The sequence below is a fragment of the Diadema antillarum genome, unplaced genomic scaffold (assembly GCF_040938485.1).
Source record: "Diadema antillarum isolate AM-2024a unplaced genomic scaffold, OU_Dant_1.0 seq00000122_RagTag, whole genome shotgun sequence".
Taxonomy (NCBI): domain Eukaryota; kingdom Metazoa; phylum Echinodermata; class Echinoidea; order Diadematoida; family Diadematidae; genus Diadema; species Diadema antillarum.
The window spans coordinates 1,079,638-1,103,959 of NW_027271202.1; the positions used below are offsets into that span (position 1 = coordinate 1,079,638).

General features: G+C 37.4%; 2 protein-coding genes across 2 annotated transcripts; one reads left to right on the plus strand and one right to left on the minus strand.

Annotated features, from left to right (window-relative positions):
• The first annotated feature begins 2,850 nt into the window (after nt 1-2,850).
• On the plus strand, nt 2,851-7,634 carry LOC139727192 (surfeit locus protein 2-like). The gene is made up of 6 exons (XM_071638151.1): nt 2,851-2,919; nt 3,919-4,076; nt 4,614-4,717; nt 5,512-5,679; nt 6,414-6,562; nt 7,512-7,634. The coding sequence occupies exons 1-6, from the start codon at nt 2,851-2,853 to the stop codon at nt 7,632-7,634; spliced, it is 771 nt and encodes a 256-aa protein (XP_071494252.1).
• A 4,819-nt stretch (nt 7,635-12,453) lies between these two features.
• LOC139727212 (plancitoxin-1-like) lies at nt 12,454-22,907 on the minus strand. Its single transcript, XM_071638168.1, has 7 exons — nt 22,785-22,907; nt 20,080-20,263; nt 18,686-18,758; nt 17,496-17,657; nt 15,676-15,873; nt 13,663-13,892; nt 12,454-13,151 (listed from the first exon to the last, which is right to left on the minus strand). The coding sequence occupies exons 1-7, from the start codon at nt 22,898-22,900 to the stop codon at nt 13,044-13,046; spliced, it is 1,071 nt and encodes a 356-aa protein (XP_071494269.1). The 5' UTR covers nt 22,901-22,907; the 3' UTR covers nt 12,454-13,043.
• Nucleotides 22,908-24,322: the final 1,415 nt, after the last annotated feature.

The following is a 24,322-nucleotide window of genomic DNA, read 5'->3' on the forward strand; positions in this document are numbered from 1 at the left end:
TCTCCGTTCATGAAGGCACAAAATATGCCTGTAGGTGCCTTTTCATTCACTGGTCTATTGTGATTCCAGTTTTGATGGTGAACAAAAAAAAATATGCAATCCAATAAATTCTTATTGATATCTCTAAATGTTAAAGTGATGTTTATCATTCCAGATACGTGCATGATTTGAATTGAATTATTTACTTATCTACTTTGAGAATGCAGCTGTGTGTGTGTGTGTGTGTGTGTGTGTGTGTATTTTTCTGTATGGCATGTAATGGCATCAAAAGTACACATACAGATGACTCCCATTATAACAAAGTCCTCGGGACCTGCTGTTTCTTTCATTATAATTATTGAAATTTTGCTCTACAATGTTCCCATACATATTAAAGGAAAAAAAGATGCAGCATAACAAAATGAATACATAAAACATTACATATCAAATGTGACCAAAATACACTGTAAGCTAATTATATAGTTTCAATTCAAATTTCAAACCTAAATTTTGAAACTTAGTGGCATGTTTCCCTTTCTTTTTGGAAATTCTATATTCTATTTCTTCATGCTTATTCTTTGCTGTAAATTCCATTGATTTATTTTTCATTAGTAAATACTGATACACTGTACATGTAAAAAAATAATGGTCCCTAACGTTGGGCTGAATAAAGGGGACTATCATCCAGTTGAATAAAACAAGCACCTGTCATATGTTTGCAGATAAACATTTTCTGCAATTAAATGACTGTTCGCGCATTCATCATCATTGGTCGATGAACAACTTCCCTTCCCCTATGTACCTTCCCTTCACATACGGACTCTTTCCTTTTGCTGTTGTCCAAGCCTCCTTTTCACAGTTACTATCCTTTTCTCAATCTTTATGCAATTTTTCTTTACAATACCTATCATACTTATCATACTTATATCACAAGTATGTCCGTCTGTCTGTAAAATGGGATGAGTGACAGAGGAAGAGGTAGACATCAGTATACTGTATAGATTATATCTATCTATATACTGTAAAACAAGGAATTTTCGCGAGCATTTTAATTTCGCGAATTTCGCGAGCGCCAAAATTCGCGAAATAAAAGTGCACGCGAAAGGTTTTGTCTACACTACATGCATTGAATTCCATGCAGTAGCAATTCGCAAAAATTTCATGCCACGAAAAAGGCTGTCGGCTCCAATTCGCGAAAATTTCATGCCGCGAATATATCATGTTTTACAGTATATATAGACATATAGCCTACACATAATGCAAATGAATTATTGGAATGATTGCCCAAGGAGCATAGGCAACACATTATTCATGTCACCTTCTATCACATATCAAAAGATAAAGGAAAATCAGAATTAAAGTATACAATAAAAGATATTTATAATTGGAAATGAGAATGAAATTATGAACCTATGTGCCTGCATGCACATGCGTATACAATGTGCATGTGTATGCAGGCATATGAATGTATTTTGATGACTGCCCAAGAAATATGTATAGACAAGATTTCACTTACATAATACTATGAAAAACATAGACAGTAAGTAGAAAAGAAAATTTATATATGAATCGAACCCAAAATAATTATACCACTATATATCTTCCATTTCACCTAACAAAGCATCCATCTTCATTAACATCACGAAATTGTAAGAATGTATTGAAGAATACGGTTTTGGTAGAGTAAATTGCCAAGATGTAGGACCCCAGTAAAGTATAGATAGATAAATAGATATATAGATAGATAGATAGATAGATAGATAGATAGATAGATAGATAGATAGATAGATAGATAGATAGATAGATAGATAGATATTACCAGTAGATAGATACTAGTAGATAGATAGAAAGATAGATAGATACAGTGTAGATAGATGCTAGGAGATAGATAGATTGATAGATAGATAGATGAATGGACAGATGGAAGGATGGATAGATAGATAGATAGACAGATAGATAGATAGATAGATAGATAGATAGATAGATAGATAGATAGATAGATAGATAGATAGATAGATAGATAGATAGATAGATTGATTGATACACGTAGATAGATAGACAGTGGTCGACGTGCCGCCGCGGCGCGGCGGCACGTCGAGCGTATACTTAGTACGCAAACACGCTCGGTTGCGCAACATAACTTGATCACACTATCTATCTAGCTGGCTACAGACAAAGACAAACGAAAGAAAAATGGACGACGGCAGGGTCCCGAAAGATGTTTTGGATTTCATTTCGCGTTTCCCATCACTTTCAATCAAAAGTGACATTAAAAAGGTAATGTTGACTGCCCTGAAGCGGAGGGCTCATGCGGTCAGAAATCACCCTCTGATTCTGCGATCATGTGCGAAACATGACAGAGCACCACGTGGGAATAGTCCCATTCATTAGAATTTGTGTTATGTGGTTATGCCTATAATATTATTTTGAAGTGATCAATTCAAATGCTATCTGTTGCTTCTTCTTCTTCCTGTATACTGTCCAACACCCCTTAGTAGGGGCCAATGGGACAGGGGATGCGCTGGTGTTAAATTGCGCGGAGAGAGAAGTGTGGGGGTCTAGATGTCTAGTTGCGTTGCTCCTGGATGTATTGTACTATGATAGGGTTGCTGCTTAGAGAGCTGGATGCGCCTGAGTCCTTGTTTGAAATGTTGGAAACTGCAACTAGTCAACTGTTGATGGGAGTGATCCACGAGTTCCAGTCTATGATTGTTCTTTGGGATAAACGAGTATTTATAGCAGTTTTTGTTCGTGGCGATTGGGATGATGCTTGTAGTTGATGATTTCCGGAGAACCCTTCGGACCGGACGCAGGGCTTTTCGAACTGGGATGGATAGGCTACCTGCAAGCGCTTCGTGGAATCCGGTAATCATGGTAATGCGGCCTAACCGTTACTCTGCGTCGATGTTTCAGCAGCTCCCAGCCCAGCTCACGCTTCATGTTTGTTACACTACTGACTGTGTCTAGAGTAGTCACCTCTAACAAAACGCGCTGCTCTGTTCTGCACTGCTTCCAGTCTGTCTACCAGAGTCTGAGTGTGGGGGTCACAGACTGTTGAACAGTAATCTAAAAATGGTCTTACAAGAGTCTTAAATGTCGTATCTTTGATTCTGTTGTTGCAGTCATGAAGGTTTTGCCTTGTTGCATGTTGCATTGCATCTGCTTTCCGCCATGGGGAATGCTCATGACATCTGCAAAAATGGTTTAGTGTCCCTTCTATTCTGTCTTTACTTGGCTACTCTCTACTGTTTATGTTTGGATTTGTGTTAAAAAAGGAAGGATATGTTGGCATTGCTTTTGCGCTGTAAAAGTTAGAATATTCTTGCTGCCTTCATGATGTCATGTCTTGATCATTGACATCGAAGATGGCAGCCTCCTGGATATACTACTTTCTCGCAAATGATCTGGCTCTTCTCTCTCATGTCTTTATGCAAAAGGGCATCCCTTGTGAACAATAGCAGTCGGCAATTAAATGAGAATTGTATCGCCAAACACACAGTCATCAATGAAAAGGACTATTTGTTTGATGTTTGCATGAAATTTTACATTGTCCTCAATGGCAAAAATGATGGAAATTAATCCATTCCATACTGATCTCTAAAATGCCCATATACTGAATACGCAGGCCACCAGGTTCCAGTAAGGAATGGGTTAATGAACCACATTCAAATGAGGGAGACACAGCATTTGCTAGAGAAGATATGACCTCTAATGATGGCAAGAATTACAGAACAAATTGCTCCTTTCATTCATCAGCATAGTTTTCGATGCAAAGGGTTTTTTTTCCCCCTTCATTAAAATATGTTTATTCACAAGATATGATTATAACTGTCATGCTGTAGAAATGTCAAATTTCTTCTTTTTTTTTTCTTTTTCTTTTTTTTTGCTTTGATGCATTGTAATTCATTACATTACATTATTTTTGTCATCTGTCACCAGGTACACTGCAGCCTAACTGGCCATGAGATGCCATGCAGAGTAGATGATGTAAGAAGGTACACTGGTGGCAAGAAATACAGACATGCACAGGAAAGGAGTGAAGACCATTTTGAGAAGTACAAGCCACACATCATTCCCAGCAACAAGAAGGGAAGAGGGTAATGGCCTATTTGTTTGGCTTGGTTATTGTTTTCATGCTGTGCTTGTTGTTTGCTTGTTTTAATTCTGTGTTCCTGTTCCTTAAATGCAAAATTATTTTGTTGAGATTGTTGTGCTTTTGAAGCTTAAGTGTACACTTGTTTAACCATGAATCTCTTATTTTTAACCAGTTGAGAATGAGTCCTGAGTATACTCGGGGCAGGGGTCCATGGAAAATTTGTGTTGTAGCAAAATCAGTCCGTCTTTAACGGGTTGAATGTTGTGAATGCATACCTGAATCTGTCAATGACTCATCCAGTCAAAGCCTTATAAACAGAGTGGCATGAAATGCACAACAAGCTGGACATGAAAGTCGCATCTCAAGGCAAGTGATTCAGAACATCTGCATACAATTGTTTTGAAGATGCCACTGCAATTGTCATTATGGTAGAGAGAGGTGATGCTATTCAGCCTGCATTCAGTAGTTATGTCTGTCATTACATTTTGTTCTTCAAGTAATTTTCATATAAACTGTTTCTCATTCTCAAATTTCCCAGGCATCAGCTTTTCTGCACTCTCACATTGCGTCACATAAACCGAACAGCAGAGCACATAGAACGCCATGTGAATGGAAGAAGATTCAAGAAGGCTCTTTTAAAGTGTAAGTATGTTGTACACATAGTGCATACCATGGTTGAGGAAGGACTGATCCTAGTATGAGTCATATTAAATGTAAGCAATTCAACTGAAGCAATAGGAATATGAAATTTGAGTGGAGTCATACATATATCAAAGATATTATGGTAACTGTGATATGATTATAAAGTCAACTTAGTCGAGTTCTATGGATAGCTAAAAAAAGCCTGACTCCATGCTGACTCTGCAAATAGAATCAATATTTTACATCTTCTTTAAAGGAACTCTTTCCCTATCGCTTTGTCTATGTTTATTTTCAAGCCTTTGGCGTTTCATAAACGAGTTCGTCGGAGTTTTCACCGACAAATTTGCTATCAGCCAATCAGACCAAGGATTTCATTAGCTTTTTACAGTTGTCAGTGTAAATCCTTGCGTCTGATTGGCTGGTAGCAAATTTGTCGGTGAAAACTCCGACGAACTGGTTGATGAAACGCCCCGATCGTACAGACAATCAGAATATGGTTATGCCTGACCATGATGATTGTCAATTGTTGCTCAAATTCTCCAAAGTTTCGAAAGTTGAAACATTTGTCACAAAGCCCCCTTTTGTTTTTGTGAGTGATGTTGTTGTTGTTTTTGTGATGCACATAAATGTGGAAAGATTTGGTTATTAATAAAAGGAAAAAACAAACAAACATACTTATATTTTGACTATTAGTCAGTCATTCATTAGTTCCCAAAAAGCTTCCCACAAGAGAGAGCCCCATTTTATTTATTGTAATCACGAGGAGGGAATTCCCCTATTCTTCCATTCCACAGATGAAGAGTGTCAGAGGTTAGGGATAAAGTTCAAACCTCTGACGAGGAGGAAGCAGCAGGAGGGAGACTCGGATGAGGAAGAGAAGAGAAAGTACAGCAAGACAGCTGACAGTGAAAGCAGTGAATCGGAGGCAGAGTCTGAAGATAGTCTCAGTGATCTATACCCAAGTAGGCCATCCTGTCATTAATCTTACAAAATATGACTCTCACTTTCCGAAGAAGGTCATTAAATAATGACTAAAGTACATTTTGACTCTCACTTTCAACCATTTGATTACCCACAGCACAACTGTAGTGCATAATGGGTCAGTTATTTTCTTTATTTTTAGCTATAACAGGAAAGTGATTCACTGAAAGTTAGCTTACCATTACAATCTTCACTTTATGTGGCTGAAAGAATGCTTCTTATTCTATCTACAAAAAAAGAAAAGAAAGATAGCCATCTGTCTGCAGAGCTTCCAACTAATTCACTCACCTTCAGAAAATTTTAGGCCTGTTTTCATATAGTTTGAAAATGGATTAGTTGATGTTTTAGGTGTGTTCTTTACCCATTTTAACAAATATACTAACTCTGTGCATGGCACTCCTTCGCACCTGTCTATCTAGTAGATCTGTCTACATGTTTGGTTATCTACATGTATCTTTCCGTTGTCATCTGAATGAATGCTTCATATCAGTTGTATGATTATATTCCTGTGTCTATTTGAGTGCATATAAATGATGTAATATGTATGATGTATTTGTTTAGATATGCATCTTTCAATTCTGCATCTGGTTGTCATTTAATGTCTGCCTACCTGTCTGCACTTTCACAAGTATTGTCAATCAATCAAGACACCTGTCTTCTGGTTTATCTGTCTATCTAATTGTTGTCTATCTGCTTCACTATCTTTCTCTATCAGGAGAGGAGTTTGAGAGACTGGAGGAAGATGAGATGGGAGAGGAGGACAGTGATGATTCCAACTTTGACATTGAGAACATGGAGTGTGATGTACAGGATGTGAATGGGGCCTCAGCCAGCAGTACTTCCCAGGGTGGAATCAAGAGAAAGGTAAGTTGCGTACAAGTGCATGTCAGAAAAAAACATCTGAAAAAGGCATTTATTTTATGTCATGGATGGACATTGCAAGGTGTTAGCTGCCTCCGCATTGTCCTCCCATACACTGCAGATCTTGATACGTCACCTTTTCAACAAAGTTTTTTTTTTTTTTGCAGATAAAGATTATTTAAGAAGTACTCTGGACTAGTGAAAATTGTTCTGAAAAGAAAGAGTAACAGTTTCTTAGCAAAACAGTGAAAATTTGATGAAAATCATATTAAAATAAGGAAGGTATGAAATTGTGAAGTTTTGCAAATTTTCACAAAACAGTTCTTGAACAGTCGATATGACTCACAACTTGCCATACAGTTTGTACATAAAACCTTGAAAGTTTTTTGTTCAAACGTAATTACAAGTATGTCCTAGTTTCAAATCGTGATATAGCTGATTGATCATCATCATTATTTTATTCATTTATTGCGTAAAAATTGAATTTTTGACTTTTGTGTACAAGATCGATGGAAAATTATAGGGTGCTGACTGATTATCATCATCATTATTTTATTCATTTATTGCATAAAAATTGAATTTTTGACTTTTGTGTACAAGATCAGTGGAAAATTATAGGGTGCTGACATGATAAACTCACTCATGTACATATCAGCTGTTTGAGAACTGTTTCACTAAAAATTACTGAATCTTTGAAATTTTATAACTTCTGTAATTGTTTAGTCCAATTTTGACAAAATTTTAACCGTCATGCATGTAATACAGATGTATTTTATGCTTTCTTTTCAGACTAACTTTTATCTGGACCATCATTCTCCTTTAACCTGTTCAAGACTAGTCTTGAGTATACTAGGGCAGGTGTCAATGGAAAATGAATGTTGTAACAATATCAGGTGGTCCTGAATCCATGAATAGTGGTCAATGTTTTTTCCCTTCCTGGTTTTATTTGCAGAAGAGCCTCCAGAAAGGAACGATGAAGAAGGCGTTGAAGATGCACCACGGACCGAGGATTCCAATCCAGAAGGCATTTGCCAACAAGAGAAGACTTAAACAGCCAAGGAAAGAGAACAGATAACAGATCAGATGTCAATGACAAGACGGAACAGCAAACTATGAACTCACTTTACTGTGACCAGTGTCACTATTGCTGGTATTTTCAGGATACTTTTTGTTTACTAGAATGTGCTCTTGCCTTAACTCATTCCTGCTTTCCAAATTGGCAGCAGATTCGGATCAAGCAAAAGAGAATGTAATTTTCATGATTTATTTTAAATTGAACATGGAAAAAAACATGTTGACTTGTGCTTTGGGCACGATTGTGTTGACATTTATATATGCTCTAACGATGAAGAAGAAATACGTCCATAAAGGATATATTCGAAGTGGAAATACCAATCAATCCATCAGTAGCAAGTGAAGCACCCAGAACCGCTTGTCTTATTCAGTGGCAGATCCAGGGGCAGTGCTCATTGCGCATGCCCCCCTTTAATTTTAATTTGTTTTGTTTTTTTGATAGAAGAAATAAAAAGGGGGAAAAAATGAAAGGGGCATGTGCCCTCTTTATTTTATTTTATCTTTTTAAGAAACCATCTCTGTTAGCCGATTGTACTGGTACCAGAAACTTGCGCCGAAGCCTTTTTTTTTTTTTTCCTTGTCAGTCGATTGAACCAGGATGTGTCACCAAAAATATTTTTGTGCTCCCCTGTACGGAATTCCTGGATCCCCCCCTGTAATTATACCCCCGCAACACATAGTGTGAAGGGGGTATATAGGAGTCACCGCGATGTTGGTCGGGCATCGGTCGGGCGGGCGGTCGGTCGCGTCGCGAACTCCTCCTACAGTTTTGAAGCAATTTAAATGAAACTTGGGGTAAATGATGATATTGAGGTATAGATGTGCAAGACATGTTTTTTGTATTTGTCGGACAATGCGTTGCCATGGTAACCATAATTTTACCAAAACCTTGTGGATTGAATAACTTCCATAGTCCCTTGTGTTTGTATCAGACTATGCATTGCCATGGTAACCACACTTTTTACCCAAACCTTGTGAAACTCGGTGTCAACTCTGTAATTGTACAGTAAACTAAAATTATTCTGTTTCCAATTTGACAAGTGCACAAACTTGGTATTAACGTCATTGTCCTCATGACATACTATAAAGCAACACTAGGGGCGGGGGTATTAATCACCTTCAGTGATAATTCTAGTTACTCCCTAAAACGGCCGAAAACGCCTGTCGGTTTTCCGTTGTTGTTTTTTTTATAGTTTTATGTTTTACCATGATTTTTTTGTCATATAGAATATATAATTATGTAATTTGAGAGATGTCAAAGGTCAACAAAGTATGTCAGAATTATTTCTGTGACACACAAGTAAGTATGTCAGAATTATTTCTGTGACACACAAGTGTCTTGGTAGAGTCTTGATAAGGCTTTCAACTAAACATAGACAAAAATAAACATGCTCTGAGCTTTTTAACATCATTTAGAAAGTTGTTGAAATGAGAGCAGTATTGCTGTATATACAGGTATGGTATTACCGGACACCATGGTATTACCGGACACGCACATTTTTGCGTACTAATGACATTCTGTACGCGCGAGACTTCGTAGATTAGCCTCACAGAACTTTGTGTTGACCGAAATCGCAAAAAACGGGACATAAAAATGTAAAAACGCGAAGAAATTCACATTTTACCTCAAATTTATAGTTGAGTGACCCGCACCTCGTCACAGTTAATATTTATGCATGTTTGAATTACATTTTGTGACTGAAATTCTATGAAATCCCACTCACATACACGAAAAATGCTGAAGATTCCAATAGAACCAAAAGTTCACTGATCGATATCGAAAATTTGTAGCTATCGTCCTCAAACGCGAACGTAACGATGCGGAATAGTTGTGCGCGCTAAGGAAGGGGCCCGCAACTCGTCACCCGTGCATGCAGCTCCCATAGACAAAGCACATAAAATAGAAGTTGTCGATTTCTCACAAGGTTTTATTGCGTGAACTGTTCGAAATGTTCAAGATAGACATTTTACCGTGAAATACAAAATTTGAGCCTCATTTGCCGATTTTTTCTTTGTCATCCACTCCGTGAGAATGTGTACGGTGATTTGTGGGATGAATTATGATTCTGGTACAAGGACTAGGTGCAAAAGACGTCAATTATTTCATTGCGAAAATCGTGTCCGGTAATACAATGCGATTTTGCACCGCGCAAAAAGACAACTTTTTTTAGAGGGGTATGTTTGAAGCATATTTTCTAAAAACTGGAGCAAACAATTGACATAAGTTGGCTGAATTCGTAATTTCCAGGAGTCTGTGAATAAGTGGTATTACATGTATTTTTAGCCAAAATTTCATCCTCTGAGTACGGAATTCAAAGCCACGAAAAAAAAGCGTCCGGTGATACGTTCTACTCTCCTACCTTCCAGGGAATCATTAGCCATTATGTACAGTCTTTAATTACCAAAGGGTTAAGGACTGCAGATGTAATAATCTATGAACATGACTGTATGCTATAAATTAGCTATTATTAACCATTTTTCACTCACTGCAGAACATTTTACTCTTCATGGTACACTGTCTTCCCCTGTAGAGAATTTCCATCCAAAAATAGTAAGATTACACAAAAAGTACAACAATATTTTCTTTGAAAATGGCCTAAATAAGATTGGTTAGCCTCTGAGAATAATATGTATACACTGTATGATGGCAACTTCCGTTATACCAAAATTCTCGGGTACTGGCAGTTTTCTTTCGTTATTGCCAAACGATAAAGTATATAAAGATATACAGGCAATTATTTTGGGACCTGAATTTTTACTTTACTTTTGTTTTAACCTTGTTCGTTATAATGGGAGTGCACTGTACAGAAGGGCCCAGTGAGTGTGCCTTCACTTTGATATTCTGTGGATAATTGAAGCTTGGCATGTGTGTACCATCACCTAACACAGCAACAAACATCCCTTGTTACTTTGGGGAAGTGAGAAGAAAAAAGTGTGCAATATATTCTGAACTACAAATGTACTGATTAGTTGGTGTCACTATCACACTGATTCAGCTTTTAAAGGGATTGTACAGTTATGGTTGAGACCTAATTTCAGGTTTCTAACATTTTTTGGTGATATAATGAGAAAGCTCTTATAAAATGTGAAATAGCATGTAATTCTACGAGGAATTCAACGTTTATTTGATGAAAATTGGTTTTGAAATGACTGAGATATCAAAAAAGAATTATGATTCTAATAAAGTGTGGGACCCACACTTTATTAGGATCGCTTTGTTTTACTTTGTTTTTTTGATGTTTCAGTCATTCCAAACCCGATTTTCATCAAATAAACTTTGAATTCCTCTTAAAATGGTATGTTCTGTACTATATCATAAGTGTTTTCTTGGTATCTCGCAAAAAGTTAAAAACCTAATTCTCATCTCCACCAAAACTGTACTATCCCTTTAAGAAGGCAGGAGTCCTGTGCTTAAATGCCCTCAGGAGACACTTTGCCAAGGGCGGAGATACAGGGTATCTACTCCATAGGCTTTATTCTTTGTGACTGGCCAAATGGTTCTCAAATGATGCCTGTGCTTTATCTGTATTCTTTTACGTTCTTTATCTCTATTTTCTTAATGACTCAAATATGTTTCTTGACAATGAAGGTACAGCATTAGACTTGGTTCAAAGTGCATTTGCACATGCACTGATGTTGAAAATTTTTGGCATCATTGATGTATACTTGAGTCTAATAATGATGTTATCTTTAAAAGATGGGAATTTTTATAGATTTAACACATAGCACACCCAATTCACATAAGACAACAAATACAGCTGTGTGTTTTAGGACTTTCTGTCATTCTTGCAAACATGGCAAACAAGAGTAACTGGATGGCTGTAGAAATATAAAGTGTATTATTATTTCATTTTTTCTTCTGTTTATTACTTTTCCGGGAAGGGGGGGGGGGGGGTGTAGAGTATGGTACATGACCCCAGACTTCCACCCTTCGTCATTCTGCTTGTTAGTGGTAATACTGGCCATGTGTGAAGAGAATGATGACTTACTCTGAAAAATGTCTTGTAGGAAATATTCAATGAAATATTGGTGACAAAAGATTTTAATGTCAAGTTGCACAATTTCTCTTGTCGTGCTCAGTCTTTCTAGTCGCCATTTATTGAACACCTTTTTTCTTTTCTGTCACTTGAAGGACAACTTTTCAGTCGAGTCTTTCTTTTTTTATTTTTTTACATTCTTGTACTCACTACAGACTCATGCACCATTAGTCTCATACACACATTTACCTTCTGTTTTGAGTCCCTCAGTTCTTATGTACAGTTGACTCCTGCTATAATTAAGTCCTCGGATCGGCAGTTTTCTTTCGTCTTATCATAGTGTTGTTATAATGAAAAAAAAAAATAAAGTGCACAAAGATACATAGCTGATTTTAATTTTTGAGCCTGAATTCTTCACCGTAACTGGAATTTTGTTATAACTGTGTTCGTTACAATGGGAGTGCACTGTATGTAAATTTGAGTGTTTGTGTGTCTGTTTGTGTGTGTTTGTTGGTGTGTCTGTCTGCCTCTCACTTCCGTACGAAACACAAAACTTGAGATGTATGATAACAGCAGATACATGTGAAACAGCAATAATCACATCATTTCTTCCTATGACAATGTTCTATGCAGTCACACTATATTTCACTGTGTGCACTTTTATTGCAGCAACTCAATAGATCTGTGACACACACTTCAGCTACCAATGAAGGAAAATTCAAGAACACAACATTTGATAAGGTACACTTGTTTGCCCAGTGATGCACTACATGTATGTACTTAAAATACAACTTTGTGATTTTTTTATATAACATTCATAATTGCATATTATGACACATATATGCACTGTTATGATAACAGTCGATGCAAATTATGTTTTTCTCTTTCATTTAATTTCAAAATCAGAAATATTTCCTTGACAATTTGTGTGCATATCAGTTGGAGGCTTACAGGTAGTGACATCAATTTGTCTAATCTACATACACGTACATGTATTTGGTTGGGACTAATATTGTTTCATAAAGACATGCAACCAGGTGACTTTTCTTATTTCACATCCAATGTTGCTGAATCTTATTTCGTCCTTGTTGAATTTACATTCTAAAATGAACTTGAATATGGAGTATAATTGCATATGAAACCAGGAGATGTTGTGTTTATGGGTGTTGACATTTTTAAGTAAGCTCTATGAGCATTATCTGTGTCTTCCGGATGTGACGAGTTCCTAGAAATTTACCTACAAGCTATATTCTAAGCGCACTGAGCTGAACTTTCTTGTTATTCATCCAGTTTTGCTCGGATTTTTATATGATTTATATGTAGGCCTACACGTGCATTTCATTTCTCCCATTGGGAATGATAAAAAATATCATCACGGAGTCTCGTCGTGTACTTCATTGTCCTTCACAGGAGGTCGTATAGTATTTCAGGTATTAGGGAGCGGGACACTGTGAGTATTTGGTGATCAGTGTGTGGAAGGCGGTCCAGACAGCAGGAATGTTTAAGCACACGGTTCCACCTCCCCTTTCATACTGGCTCTTCTGTTTAAAACAAAGAAGTAAACGCGATAAGCAACGAAACGGTTAACTGCAAATAATGTTGATTCATGTATAAAGCTAGACGGTAAGGAAGACACATGCTGTTTGACTCTTCCTTTTTATCAGGGGTCTGAGAAATTCAGCTTTAAAGCTGACTTAAGTTTTTTTTTTATGTACAGTATTTTGATTTTCAACTACAGTGAAATTGATTTTCAGTTTTTTGTGCACTTCCTCTCTACAAAAATTTTGGAGCTTTTGTGATTTCAGCTTTTTTCAGCTCTTTATTTGTTGCCACTCACACTTTTGATTTATGCACACTTAATTGTTTGTCTCCTTTTCACCTTCTAACCATTCTGATATCATATTTTCTGCATTCATATACCTGGTTCTTTGTTATCAAATGGTTGTGCAGACAAAGACAAGAGTTGTAGTACGAGTCTACTTAAATTGTGTTCTAAATTGTGTTGCAAACACACTCCAAAACACACAAACATGGGATCATGTGATTACTTACAGTTCTGTTAATGTCACCAATGCAAGTCCACTTCTTGTGCTCGCTGATTGCCCATTTAGAATGGTCCTTGGTCGACTTGAAGGTGAGAACGCCATCAAAATTGATATTCTCGACGTTTTCCACCTTGTACACACCGCTGCAGAAAGACGGCAGCTTGCTCGCCGCGTTCAACCACGTCTCGGCATACATATCGTCGCCTAAAGCAGGTGCCACCCAGTGCGAGTACAGATCTATGGCAAACATATAACTTTTTACTAGTATTTGATTATTTTTTTTAGATACACACACACACACACACACACACACACACACACACACACACACACACTGTGCAACAGAGTTGGTCCTATCATATGCTGAAAACAGAAACCTGCAAAAGCTGGTGAACCGAGGCTGGTGAAAAGAGTGTGTGATCACATTGCGAACTATTAGTATTGGCCTACCGATCGTCCATGCCTATGTTCATAACATTTATGTATTAGTGGAAAAATGAAATAACTCTCTGGTCACTTTTCATTTGATTTGTTGACATCGTCAAAGTTTTAATCATCGTGTCATTAATGATAATGATTATCATTATTGCTATCACAGCCATATCTGTTGTCAATTTTATCATTTTCGTCCAAATAGCTGTCAACTTCTGCTATCCCAAAAATTAAATCTAACATTTTTGGTTCGCGTATCACAAATGTAATATGTTTATCATCATGACCACTCATTACCACCACTTCCAATACTTGTACCATCACTGTCACCATTACCACTTCTCCACCCGTTTCTCTTTAGTTTTGTCCATTACCACAATTGCAGCCCTTAATCCTATCTCTTTACTCTTTCACTTTTCCAGCTTATTCTATGAATTAAGCAATTTTTCATCACTGCTTAGAAATACTTGAACAGAAGACGTGTACAACATATTTTGCCGTCATCACATCATCATTACGTTGGTTTTCATCATCAACGACTTGCTCGTGAACTCTCCTTCCCTCCCCCATCTATTGTTACTTGCATCAAGTGGGCTAAGAGCCTATTTTCTTTTCACTGCTGTATTATTGAAAAGATATATTTTTAAAATCATTTTCAGTAGCCATTGAGTTAATCATTCTATCTATTAATATGATTAACCTATCAATTTCTTGGCGAAAATAAGTTCAATAATGATGGTTGATAGACACAGATGAAGAGTTCTCTAGAAACATCCAAAAGTTTTATTTACGATGGTGCTATCACTCGGATGTCTCACCTGAGTGATTTGCTGATTGGCGCCAAATCATCAGTTGCCGATTAGCCATCGTTCGAGAAAGATGACAGCCCGTCGTCGAAACTGTTACAGGTAAATAGGCCTACAACTTTTGGATGTGTCTAGAGAACTCTTTATCAGATTCTATATCTATCAATTTCTTGTTCACCTTACTAGGGCAATCTTCTTGGGATGTCTTGTTTAAACAAAGTAGAGGACACAACAAGAGGTTTGTCATCCTCAGAACCCGCACAGTGATCACTACTGAGAGGGACATTTTCCCAGACACCATCTTCCCGTGGAACCACCTGCCTCAAGACGTAGTGAATTCGACATCACTTGACATATTCAAATCAAAGATCAAAGATGAAACCTTCAACTAGCCACCCAGGGCAGAACAGAATGTTTGTAACTTGTACAATTTTTTTAGAAATATGTATATACTTTTTGTGCACTTTTACGCTTCGAGTCTCATGTCTGTCATTGTGTGAGAGCCCACCAAGTGTGCGAGTATACCCTCAGGACGTTCTGCAGTAATCTGCACAGTACAGGAAGAAGAAGAAGATGAAGAAGAAGAAGAAGAAGAAGAAGAAGAAGAAGAAGAAGAAGAAGAAGAGGAGGAGGAGGAGGAGCAGGAGCAGGAGCAGGAGGAGCAGGATGAGCATGCAGGGTGGCGCCAGTCAGTACAATTATCACTGCATCATTGCCAGCGTCATTATAGTCATCCTTTTTTTTTGTAATTATAATTACCACCATGGAAATCATTGTTTCACCTTCATTGAACTTGATGAACTTGGCATAGCTGGTGAATCCTTGTCCATTGACAGAGGTCAAATCCACCGAATTGTTCCAAGGAGCGCTTTCCACGTGCTGCCCCTCCATGACCGATACAAGGTCGTCAAATTGAGCGCGGAAAGATTGCGGAATGTTGGCGTCGTACACCCATGGGTTGTTGTACCAAAGCTGGCGACCTGTCAGTAATACAAAGAGTAAAAGAGAGATGGTAAATGATTAACTTTAGCTATAAGGAGTGCAGAGGAGTTGGTGGAAATCGGCGAAGTTATTTTAGAAAGATTTTTTTTTTTGGTCTTTTCCTCACAAGAAAGTGGAGTTCCTGTCTCCTAATCTTATCGTCCTAGTTATGTCTACAGGTCAACATATCCCTGGGTCGAAATTTTCCTCAAACAGTCTGTTATACTAGTAGTTCTATCATGTCGACTTGACAGGTTCTCACAATGAGGTATCTCGCCTTCCAGTTCGTACCATGTCGACATTGCGCTCTTACCCACCCGTCTCTTACTCCCATCCTACTCGATGCGACTTATTTTCTTGTCTTTGCAACCGTCGATTTACCGAGTTTTGGACTCCTTCACCCACCCACCTTATCCATCTGGACGACTTACATCGAGTGCCGCTAAAATGTTGAATGCTCTTAAAGTTCGAAGTATTTAGAGAAATGGAACTGTACCATTTTGCACTTGTTTACTTCTTTTTTGTTTGTGTAATTCTTTATATCAAAAGCGGATTAATTTTGATTAAAGGCTTGGTCATGCAATCAGAATATGACATGTTTCTTGCATGACCCATGTAATGAATTAACATACACATGTGATGTTATTGGTTCGATTTACCTTTGGGAGCAGTGATTTAAAAAAAAATTTCAAGATATCACTTTTGATGCATATTTGTAGGTCAGTTGTGTGTCACAAAACATCCAACCATGGTTATAGATTGTTTGCAATAAAGCCTGAAATATGAAGAGATATCACTATTTTTCTCATTACACCATGACTGTAGACGGTTAGTCTGGAAACATTTTTATCATAACTATTGTTTACATTTTGTTTATTTAACAATACTTATACTAGTTCAAATTTTTACATTGGTTGTTTCTATCCCTCACTCACATTTCAGAACTATTTGAAGCACTAATGTTGGGTTTTTGTTTCATCTGCAAATGGTAGATTATGCCTTTAATGACTAGTTTGTTGAACGTATTCTCTGGCTTTGGTAAATTGTCAATGTTACTCTCCTTGATAACACATTACCACTTCTCCTTGGGCTATACTTTAGTGGGAAAAAATAATTAGCGATTATTTTATTCATGCCACAGCACTTCGACCTTGGAGAACTTTGATAATTCAATATTTCAAAATAAATACATGATTACTGAGTTATAGTCACCCAAGTTACAAAGAAGTTAGTACCTAATATACCGTACAATAGTATGTATACCAAATTGTAATTGTAATAATGCTAGTGGGAGAATGAGGAGGAGGCACGATTGCAAAAAGTAGTTCACGTTCAGGTAGCAGTAAGGACGTTGAGTTAGTTCAGTCGGTAGTGCGTCTGCCTCACGATCCTAAGGGCTCAGGTTCGAACCCGGGTCTGGACTGAGCAATGTTGTGTGTAATCATACCGTCCCCTCTACATTGTAATAGTCAAAACAGTCTGTCATTCGGATAGGACATAAAATGGAGGTTCCGTGTGTGAGAGAGTCACAACTCATGCACGTAAAAGATCCCACTTCATTTATCAAAAGATGTACAGTGTAGCAGCGATAATGAAATATGATTAGAAAGTTTCAGATTACCAACTTTGACGAACTCTGCAGTCTTCATAGAGATACACAGCATGGACTGGCCATACGTCTCGGCGTTAGATGGCCATTCGTAACTCTGATCAGAGCTATTTGGGAATTTCGGGACGCTGTGAATCAACCAGAATCCCGATTCCTGATCGAAAGCAACATCACCTGTAAAATTGTTCAAAGACAACAGACGAAATATTGCAATACCATACAAAAGTGTGTCTATTATCAAATCTACACGTAAAGTTTAGCAGATTGACATGACTGGATGGTTTCTTACCTGGTGTGATTCGAGGAAGAAGTGATTTTCTAAATTTTTCTCGTGATTGTATTTAACAAACTGAAGCAATAATGAGTTCGGGAAGGACGGAAAGGATAGTTTGCACTGACCTGTGAAGGATTTTCACAATCTTTTTTTCCCGTAACTACAGTTGAAAGGGATGGTATAGTATTGGTGGAGCTGAGGACTGGCCTTTCAACTTTTTGCAAGATACCAAGAAACCACTTATGAAATAGTACAGAACATACCATTCCAAAGAGGAATTCAAAGTTTATTTGATGAAAATCGGTTTTGGAATGGCTGAGACATCCAAAAACAAAGTAAAACTGAGCAATCGTAATTAAGGTGGGTCCCACCTTTTATTAGGATTGCTCGTTTTGGGGTATCTCATACCATTTCACAACCAATTTTCCATCAAATAAGCGTTGAATTCCCCTTGGAATTACTACTCTTTCATATTATTATTTCAAAAGAGGTTTCTCATTATCTCACCCAAAAATGTTAGAAACCTGAAGTAAGATCTCTACCAAAATTATGATCCCTTTAATTATTTAAACAAACTGGAGCAACAAGGAGTTTCTGCCCAATGGATGGAAAGGACATTTGCCCTGACCTTACAAATTCTCCGGAAAATTCACTATGTGTTGCGTACTATCCCTTATCATTTTTGACCAGTGACTATTTTACAACCAATTGATGTAAGTTCTGATTCATCCAGGTGACATTCAATAAGGTACAAAACTAAATCATTGCAACTCTTCCACAATGGGAACTTTTCTGCACGCATTGATTCCAGAGCGAGAGATTCTTAATTGCCTGGTTCACTTCCACACCATAATATATCTAAAGTGAATCTCAGGCACAAAATACGACTGTCCAGTGCTTTTTTTTTTTGTTGTTGTTTTGTTTTTACCTTTAGTGTGACCTCCATCAAAATTCTTCGTTCCATTAGGAAACTCGTCGTTGTACATTATGTACACGACTTCCTATGGAAAAGAAAGAGAGAGAAGAAAATGGAGAGAAAGCGCAGATGAGTAAGGAAATAAAGACGAAGATAAACAAGTACAGGGCCCCGTTTCATAGAAAGTTGATCTGACAGCAACTCTTGCTAGAATGTCAATTGTCATGACAACGACAAGAATCCAGCTTCCTGATTGGCTGTTGCTATTGGAAGTTGCCATTCTAGCAAGAGTTGCCATCCTAACATCTTTTATGAAATGGGGCCCAGATCTACACAATGGTCTTGACTTTCTTTTAACTTGGTCACAATCTATATCAATCATATCCCTGTGACCCCCTCGATTTGGGGATCTCTTGAGTTCGCATATAATCATTGTTACCACACATGGGCATGGTCCGCTGGTTGGGTCATTGATACGTCATTGCTTCACTGATTTTTATAGTTTCCTCGGCACCTGTTACAGGTTTGTTTGTTTTGTTTTTATGCATGGATCCGTGGCTAGTGAAACGACATTCAATTGTTTGCATTGATGTTTCTGTTTCCCTTTCATTTTGGCAAGAGCTTGTTAGTATCTTATTAGCACACATTTATGAATAACTTCCTCTTTCATTTGGGTTTGAGGGGAAAAAGATCTATATAATTGGCCAATTTTCCGACCCTGAAATAGTTTGGCGAAGAAACAGGAATTGAAGCTTAGATGCAACGATTTACAACTACACGTGTAAATCATTCACAGCAGTGGGGGAAAAAACCCTGCCACGCTAATTGTCAATAATCAAAAATAGGCTTCACTTGCATGCACTTTAGATTATGAGGTTAACAAATAAAAAAGAGTCGTCAATATGATTTATTTCTTCTCTTTCTATAACTTTCTCGTGAATATTTGTGCTTCCGGATAGTGTACCATAAGTTATTTTTTTTTGTGGTTATTAATTAGCGTTTCTTCTCATTTAATTTTCATGATTTTCCTATTTCGAAATTGTACGAAATTAGCACATACTAACTATAAAAGTAGGCCTACAAGCATGTAAAATGGCATAATATAATAAACTAAAGACAAACTAAAGACTAAAGACATAAAGAAATTCTCGTTTATACTATATAGTTACGAAGTAAAAAATCTGGTCCGAAAGTAGTTATCTATATTTCTTTACATACTTTGGTCTTCGGCTCTGACGCCATTTCGATATAACGAAAGAAAACTGCCGGTCCCAAGGACTTCGGTCCCAAGGACTTCGGTATACACATAATTACATTCACTGCTCTATGTATACCCCGACGTTCAAAATTTGCTGTGATTTAATTCTTGAATTTAAACGATGAGAGTCTGGAATGAAAAGTGTTACCTGACTTTTGTGATTCTTGTAAATTTGCTGCAGAGTTCGGGCCACAGCCTGGTTGGTGTCATTAAGAGAGTCCGTGGACTGCGAGAAAGACTGGCTGTTCACATCCATGTACATGTGAGCAACGCCCTCTTTGATGAGCGTGTCACTGCTCTTTGAGTCACGAGGTAGCTTGTAGACAATAAACCTGACGTTTGAGAGAAAACGAGTCTCACTGTTGAATATTCAAAAGTCGGGCAAGTGTCGGGAACGTATTGACAGAGCGCTTTACTCCATGAGTTTTTATAATCACATGAAAAAAGTAAACGTATTTCTCATCCCTGCTGAGAAACTATGATAGACTTTAATCAGACCTACAAATATATTCTGAAATAAAATCGACTATGTTGCACAAATTTAGAGAAAAGGATGTTAGAAATATTGTATACAACACGTATTCTTGTCCCGACTTTTCGTTATGAAGTCAACACATGGAGAAAACTTGAAGCAGTTGAAATCACGGTCGCAGGGGTCTAGTGAAGCGCTGAATCGCCCCTGGGCTAGGAGTCCGGAAATTCGCAGTAATGGTTTCATGTTCAGCTGTACGTATTTACGTCTTACTCCGATTTTGCAACTAGTCATGAAAAGGTTTATTGATTTTTTCTTTAACTGAATCATATCAACGATTTGTCATGAATAATACTTTCAGCAATTTCAAGCATATTTAGGGGTGAATACAATCGGAGTTTACACTAAAGTGCAGATCTACTTGTCGAACCACTACTGTAGCGTAAGGGAAGCTTGTTAACATTCTGGAATTTTAGTCACGGTTGCAAGATGGATTATCTGCTGATAACAATTATGGAGGTTATATAGCTTTATTCTATTCTCTTCTCCCCTGTCTGTATGATGGGCTGCTTATAAGAAAAAAAATCAATATCAAAATGAAATATTGACCAATACATTAATCCTCAAAACAATAAAGAAAGTGATGTGGTAATAAGATATTATACTAAAGATTTACAGGAATTTGTTGAAGTTTGTCACAGTCAGGCACTTTAAAATTGTGATACGGAATGAAAGACGAAGAGACGAAACAGATTTAGATTACATTACTAATACACTCATGCAGCAAAAAATAAAAATAAAAAAGAAGAAGAAAGTAAACACTTTTCCGAGGTCATATTTCTCATAGAAGATTTCGATGAAATTCAATGTATTACATACCACATCAAAGGTAGTTTAATTGGCTATTAAGCTCACAGGTTAATTTAAATGAGTGAGCACATTCGTTTTTGTACTCCAAGGCACAAAATTAAAAATTGCAAAAAATGACATGTTCTCTTTCATTTGCAAATGCTCTTCACGATAAAATTGACAACAAAAGACCAGTTTAACACAATGAGAGACATGAATGAAATAGCAGAAACAAGTTTTCGTTCTTTTTGTCTCTTTATAACCTCTAGGAAATGCAGAGTGGGATACTAAAGGGGGAAAATAAGAATGTTCTGTCAATTCAAACTTCAAATCACATAGGGAATAATAAGCACACAGATGATTAAATGAGCACAATCTCCTTATCTATTTCTCTTAATCTAGTGGTTTAAGAATCTATGAGACAAATTCAAGAACCAAACATTATTTACAATTTCCTATTTTGGAAAAAACCCTCACATTTCTACCAATTTTGTTAATTATCACTTCTCTTATTTCATTTGAATTTAGATTTGACATAAGATTCTTTATTTTCCTCCATTATTTGTAGCCTTCAATGATCATTTGGCCTTTAAAGATATCATGGAGATCAAAGGTTAAATTTTGCAACTTAATTCATGTTTCGTTTTGTGTGAAATATGTTGTTTGTTCTTATTGTTCCCATGGGAGAGCACATACGCATGAATGACAACTTGTTCAGTTTTGCAATTTTCACTTTTGTGCCCTGGAAGAGAAATACAAAGGTGTTCACTCATGCGTAAAGTTTACTTTTTGTTGACCTACCAGGTTGATAGCCAATTAAATTAACTTTAATATGGTATATAATGCATTAGCTTTCAGCCAAATATTCTATGAGAAATATGAATTTGAAAAAGCGTTTACTTTTTCTTTTTTTTCTTTTTTTGCTGAGTGTACTAGTACACTTGTATACAATTTAGTTGCAATATAGGCCATATACAAAATAAAGAAAGAAAAATGACTTTCTTTGTATGCCTTCTTTATTTCAGGCCACTATATTTTTTTCCGGCCCACCAATATGTCAAATTTAAAGATTTTAGTGGCCCGAACCAGAGAAAAGAGTTCGTGTGGAGCCCTGATATGGTACATTCACATTGTAAAATATAACAGGCGATGGCGTGCAATAAAGCGAAGGTGCATATCGCGCGCGGGGAATACCCCTAGATGCGGAAGTGGTCCATGACTTCCCAGCATACTGGTCATGTACTCAATCAGCTTGTGGGTGATTACGAGATATGGGTGCGGCCACGCACTGCCACTGGTCTTCACATTGCGGACAGGATTATCAACAGCAGGGAGGTGAGACTCCTTGATTACAATGAGCTCCATACGAAAAGTGGAATACCGTAATTAAAGAAATGAGTAATGGCATATCTTCGGTTATACTTCACATGTAATGTATACGGTGGATACGACTGCATTGTGATGCAATGAACAAGTTAGTGATAAAGCCTAAATAATATATGTGTATGTGTATGAAAAAACCAATGACTCACCAGTCCACCGGGTTACCACTGGGATCCAAGCACGTAATCTTGCCGTCTCGTCCCGGCAGCCCTGCGGCCAAGACAACCAACATCACCCAGCAGCAAGCAGCAATCCTCGTCATCATGTATTGAGACTTAAGCTTTCAGTTAGTAGATAATTACACTATGAATGCTCAGTAGCATGAAAAGAACGCCCAACACTGTTTTAGATCTCTCTTGCAGACGACATTACCTCAAGCGACTTCCCTCTGTGACTGTGAGACACGGAAATAGTTGCCTATAATTATAATACAGCATTGCACCCACAGTGTGACTTCATGTCAAAACCCGACTCCCTCTCTCTCTCTCTCTCCCGCTCTCTCTCTTTATTTCTTTGTCCCAATCTTTCCTCCTGGTGTCATTGTGTGAACATGTGACCGTCCTAAAATAGGACACAGTCCGTTTTAGTTCAAGCCATGCTCAGACCATGTCATTCGTTTGATCACTTCTTTCGAGGACTGTATACAGCCCAGGCACGGTTAATCTTTATAGGAGCGATGATCACTTCCGCATTTGCGAAGAGCTAGCTTCCTGTAAAACTCAAACATCACTTTCGAGGGCGCCTGATCTCGGGGAGATAAATCAAAGTCACAATGAAAATACCCGGATGTGGATAATGGCACATTGCCATTGATTTTATTTCATTGTCACCAGAGCGCGTGACAAGGATGATGACAGTTTTAAAGTGCTCAAATTACCTTTACTAGACCGAGTAGAATTGCTAAAGGGAACCATGGGAACGTTAGTATTTTTAGCATAATAACAATTAAAAAAAAAATGGATTTCGACCGGAGATCATGGAGTTGACGATGTCATGGCCGAACGATCGAGTCTCCACCTTTCACTCGTATATATACTGACTTCACCGAATGTCCAGTTTGGACATGAATTCGAGAAGGATGACATTATCTTGTACATTAACGTAGTATTCTACATGGTTGCTACGATCATAATGCTGCTGAAGCATTGACCAAGAAAACGTTATGATAATTCAGATAATAAGCAATGAAATGGTGTAAGACGATGACAATGATCGACCTGTGTTGCTTCACATTTATACGTGAGCGTTGAAAATATAGAAAACTCTTGTCACTATGCTCTATAGCGAGACGAGACTCTGAACCTTTAATGTTGTCTTGGTTTCAGTCTACTTACTTGATCATAATCATAGAGAGAAGTTTTCCCTATGGTAATTGTATGGTTAGCTCGTGGTTAACTCGTTCACTGCGAAAGTTTGAAATCGATATATATTATATAGACACAAATTGCACACAAACCACCTTGATTCTACAATACAGACCAAACATGGAAAGGCATGGCTTTCACCTTCAAAAATGATTAAAAAAATATGTCAACTGAACAATTGAACTAGAGCTCAGTTCCCGTTACATTTGTTTGCTTTTCTTTTCAATTATACTTCACAACATGACTCGATCTCTTCTGTAATCTGCATTGATCATCTGTTGTCTGTTACCCACTCTTGTGCATTCCCTCTTTTCTATTTTGTC

What these genes read in the sequence shown, in the direction of transcription:
- LOC139727192 (XM_071638151.1), top strand. Translation starts at nt 2,851, where the DNA reads ATGGTAATGCGGCCTAACCGTTACTCTGCGTCGATGTTTCAGCAGCTC. An exon ending in CAGCCCAGCTCACGCTTCAT is followed by an intron (nt 2,920 to 3,918) that starts GTTTGTTACACT and finishes ATCTGTCACCAG; the next exon opens with GTACACTGCAGCCTAACTGG. An exon ending in AGGGTGGAATCAAGAGAAAG is followed by an intron (nt 6,563 to 7,511) that starts GTAAGTTGCGTA and finishes TTTTATTTGCAG; the next exon opens with AAGAGCCTCCAGAAAGGAAC.
- LOC139727212 (XM_071638168.1), bottom strand. Translation starts at nt 22,900, where the DNA reads ATGATGACGAGGATTGCTGCTTGCTGCTGGGTGATGTTGGTTGTCTTG. An exon ending in AGTGGTAACCCGGTGGACTG is followed by an intron (nt 20,264 to 22,784) that starts GTGAGTCATTGG and finishes CTCAAACGTCAG; the next exon opens with GTTTATTGTCTACAAGCTAC. An exon ending in GTTCATCAAGTTCAATGAAG is followed by an intron (nt 13,893 to 15,675) that starts GTGAAACAATGA and finishes TGTTTGCCATAG; the next exon opens with ATCTGTACTCGCACTGGGTG.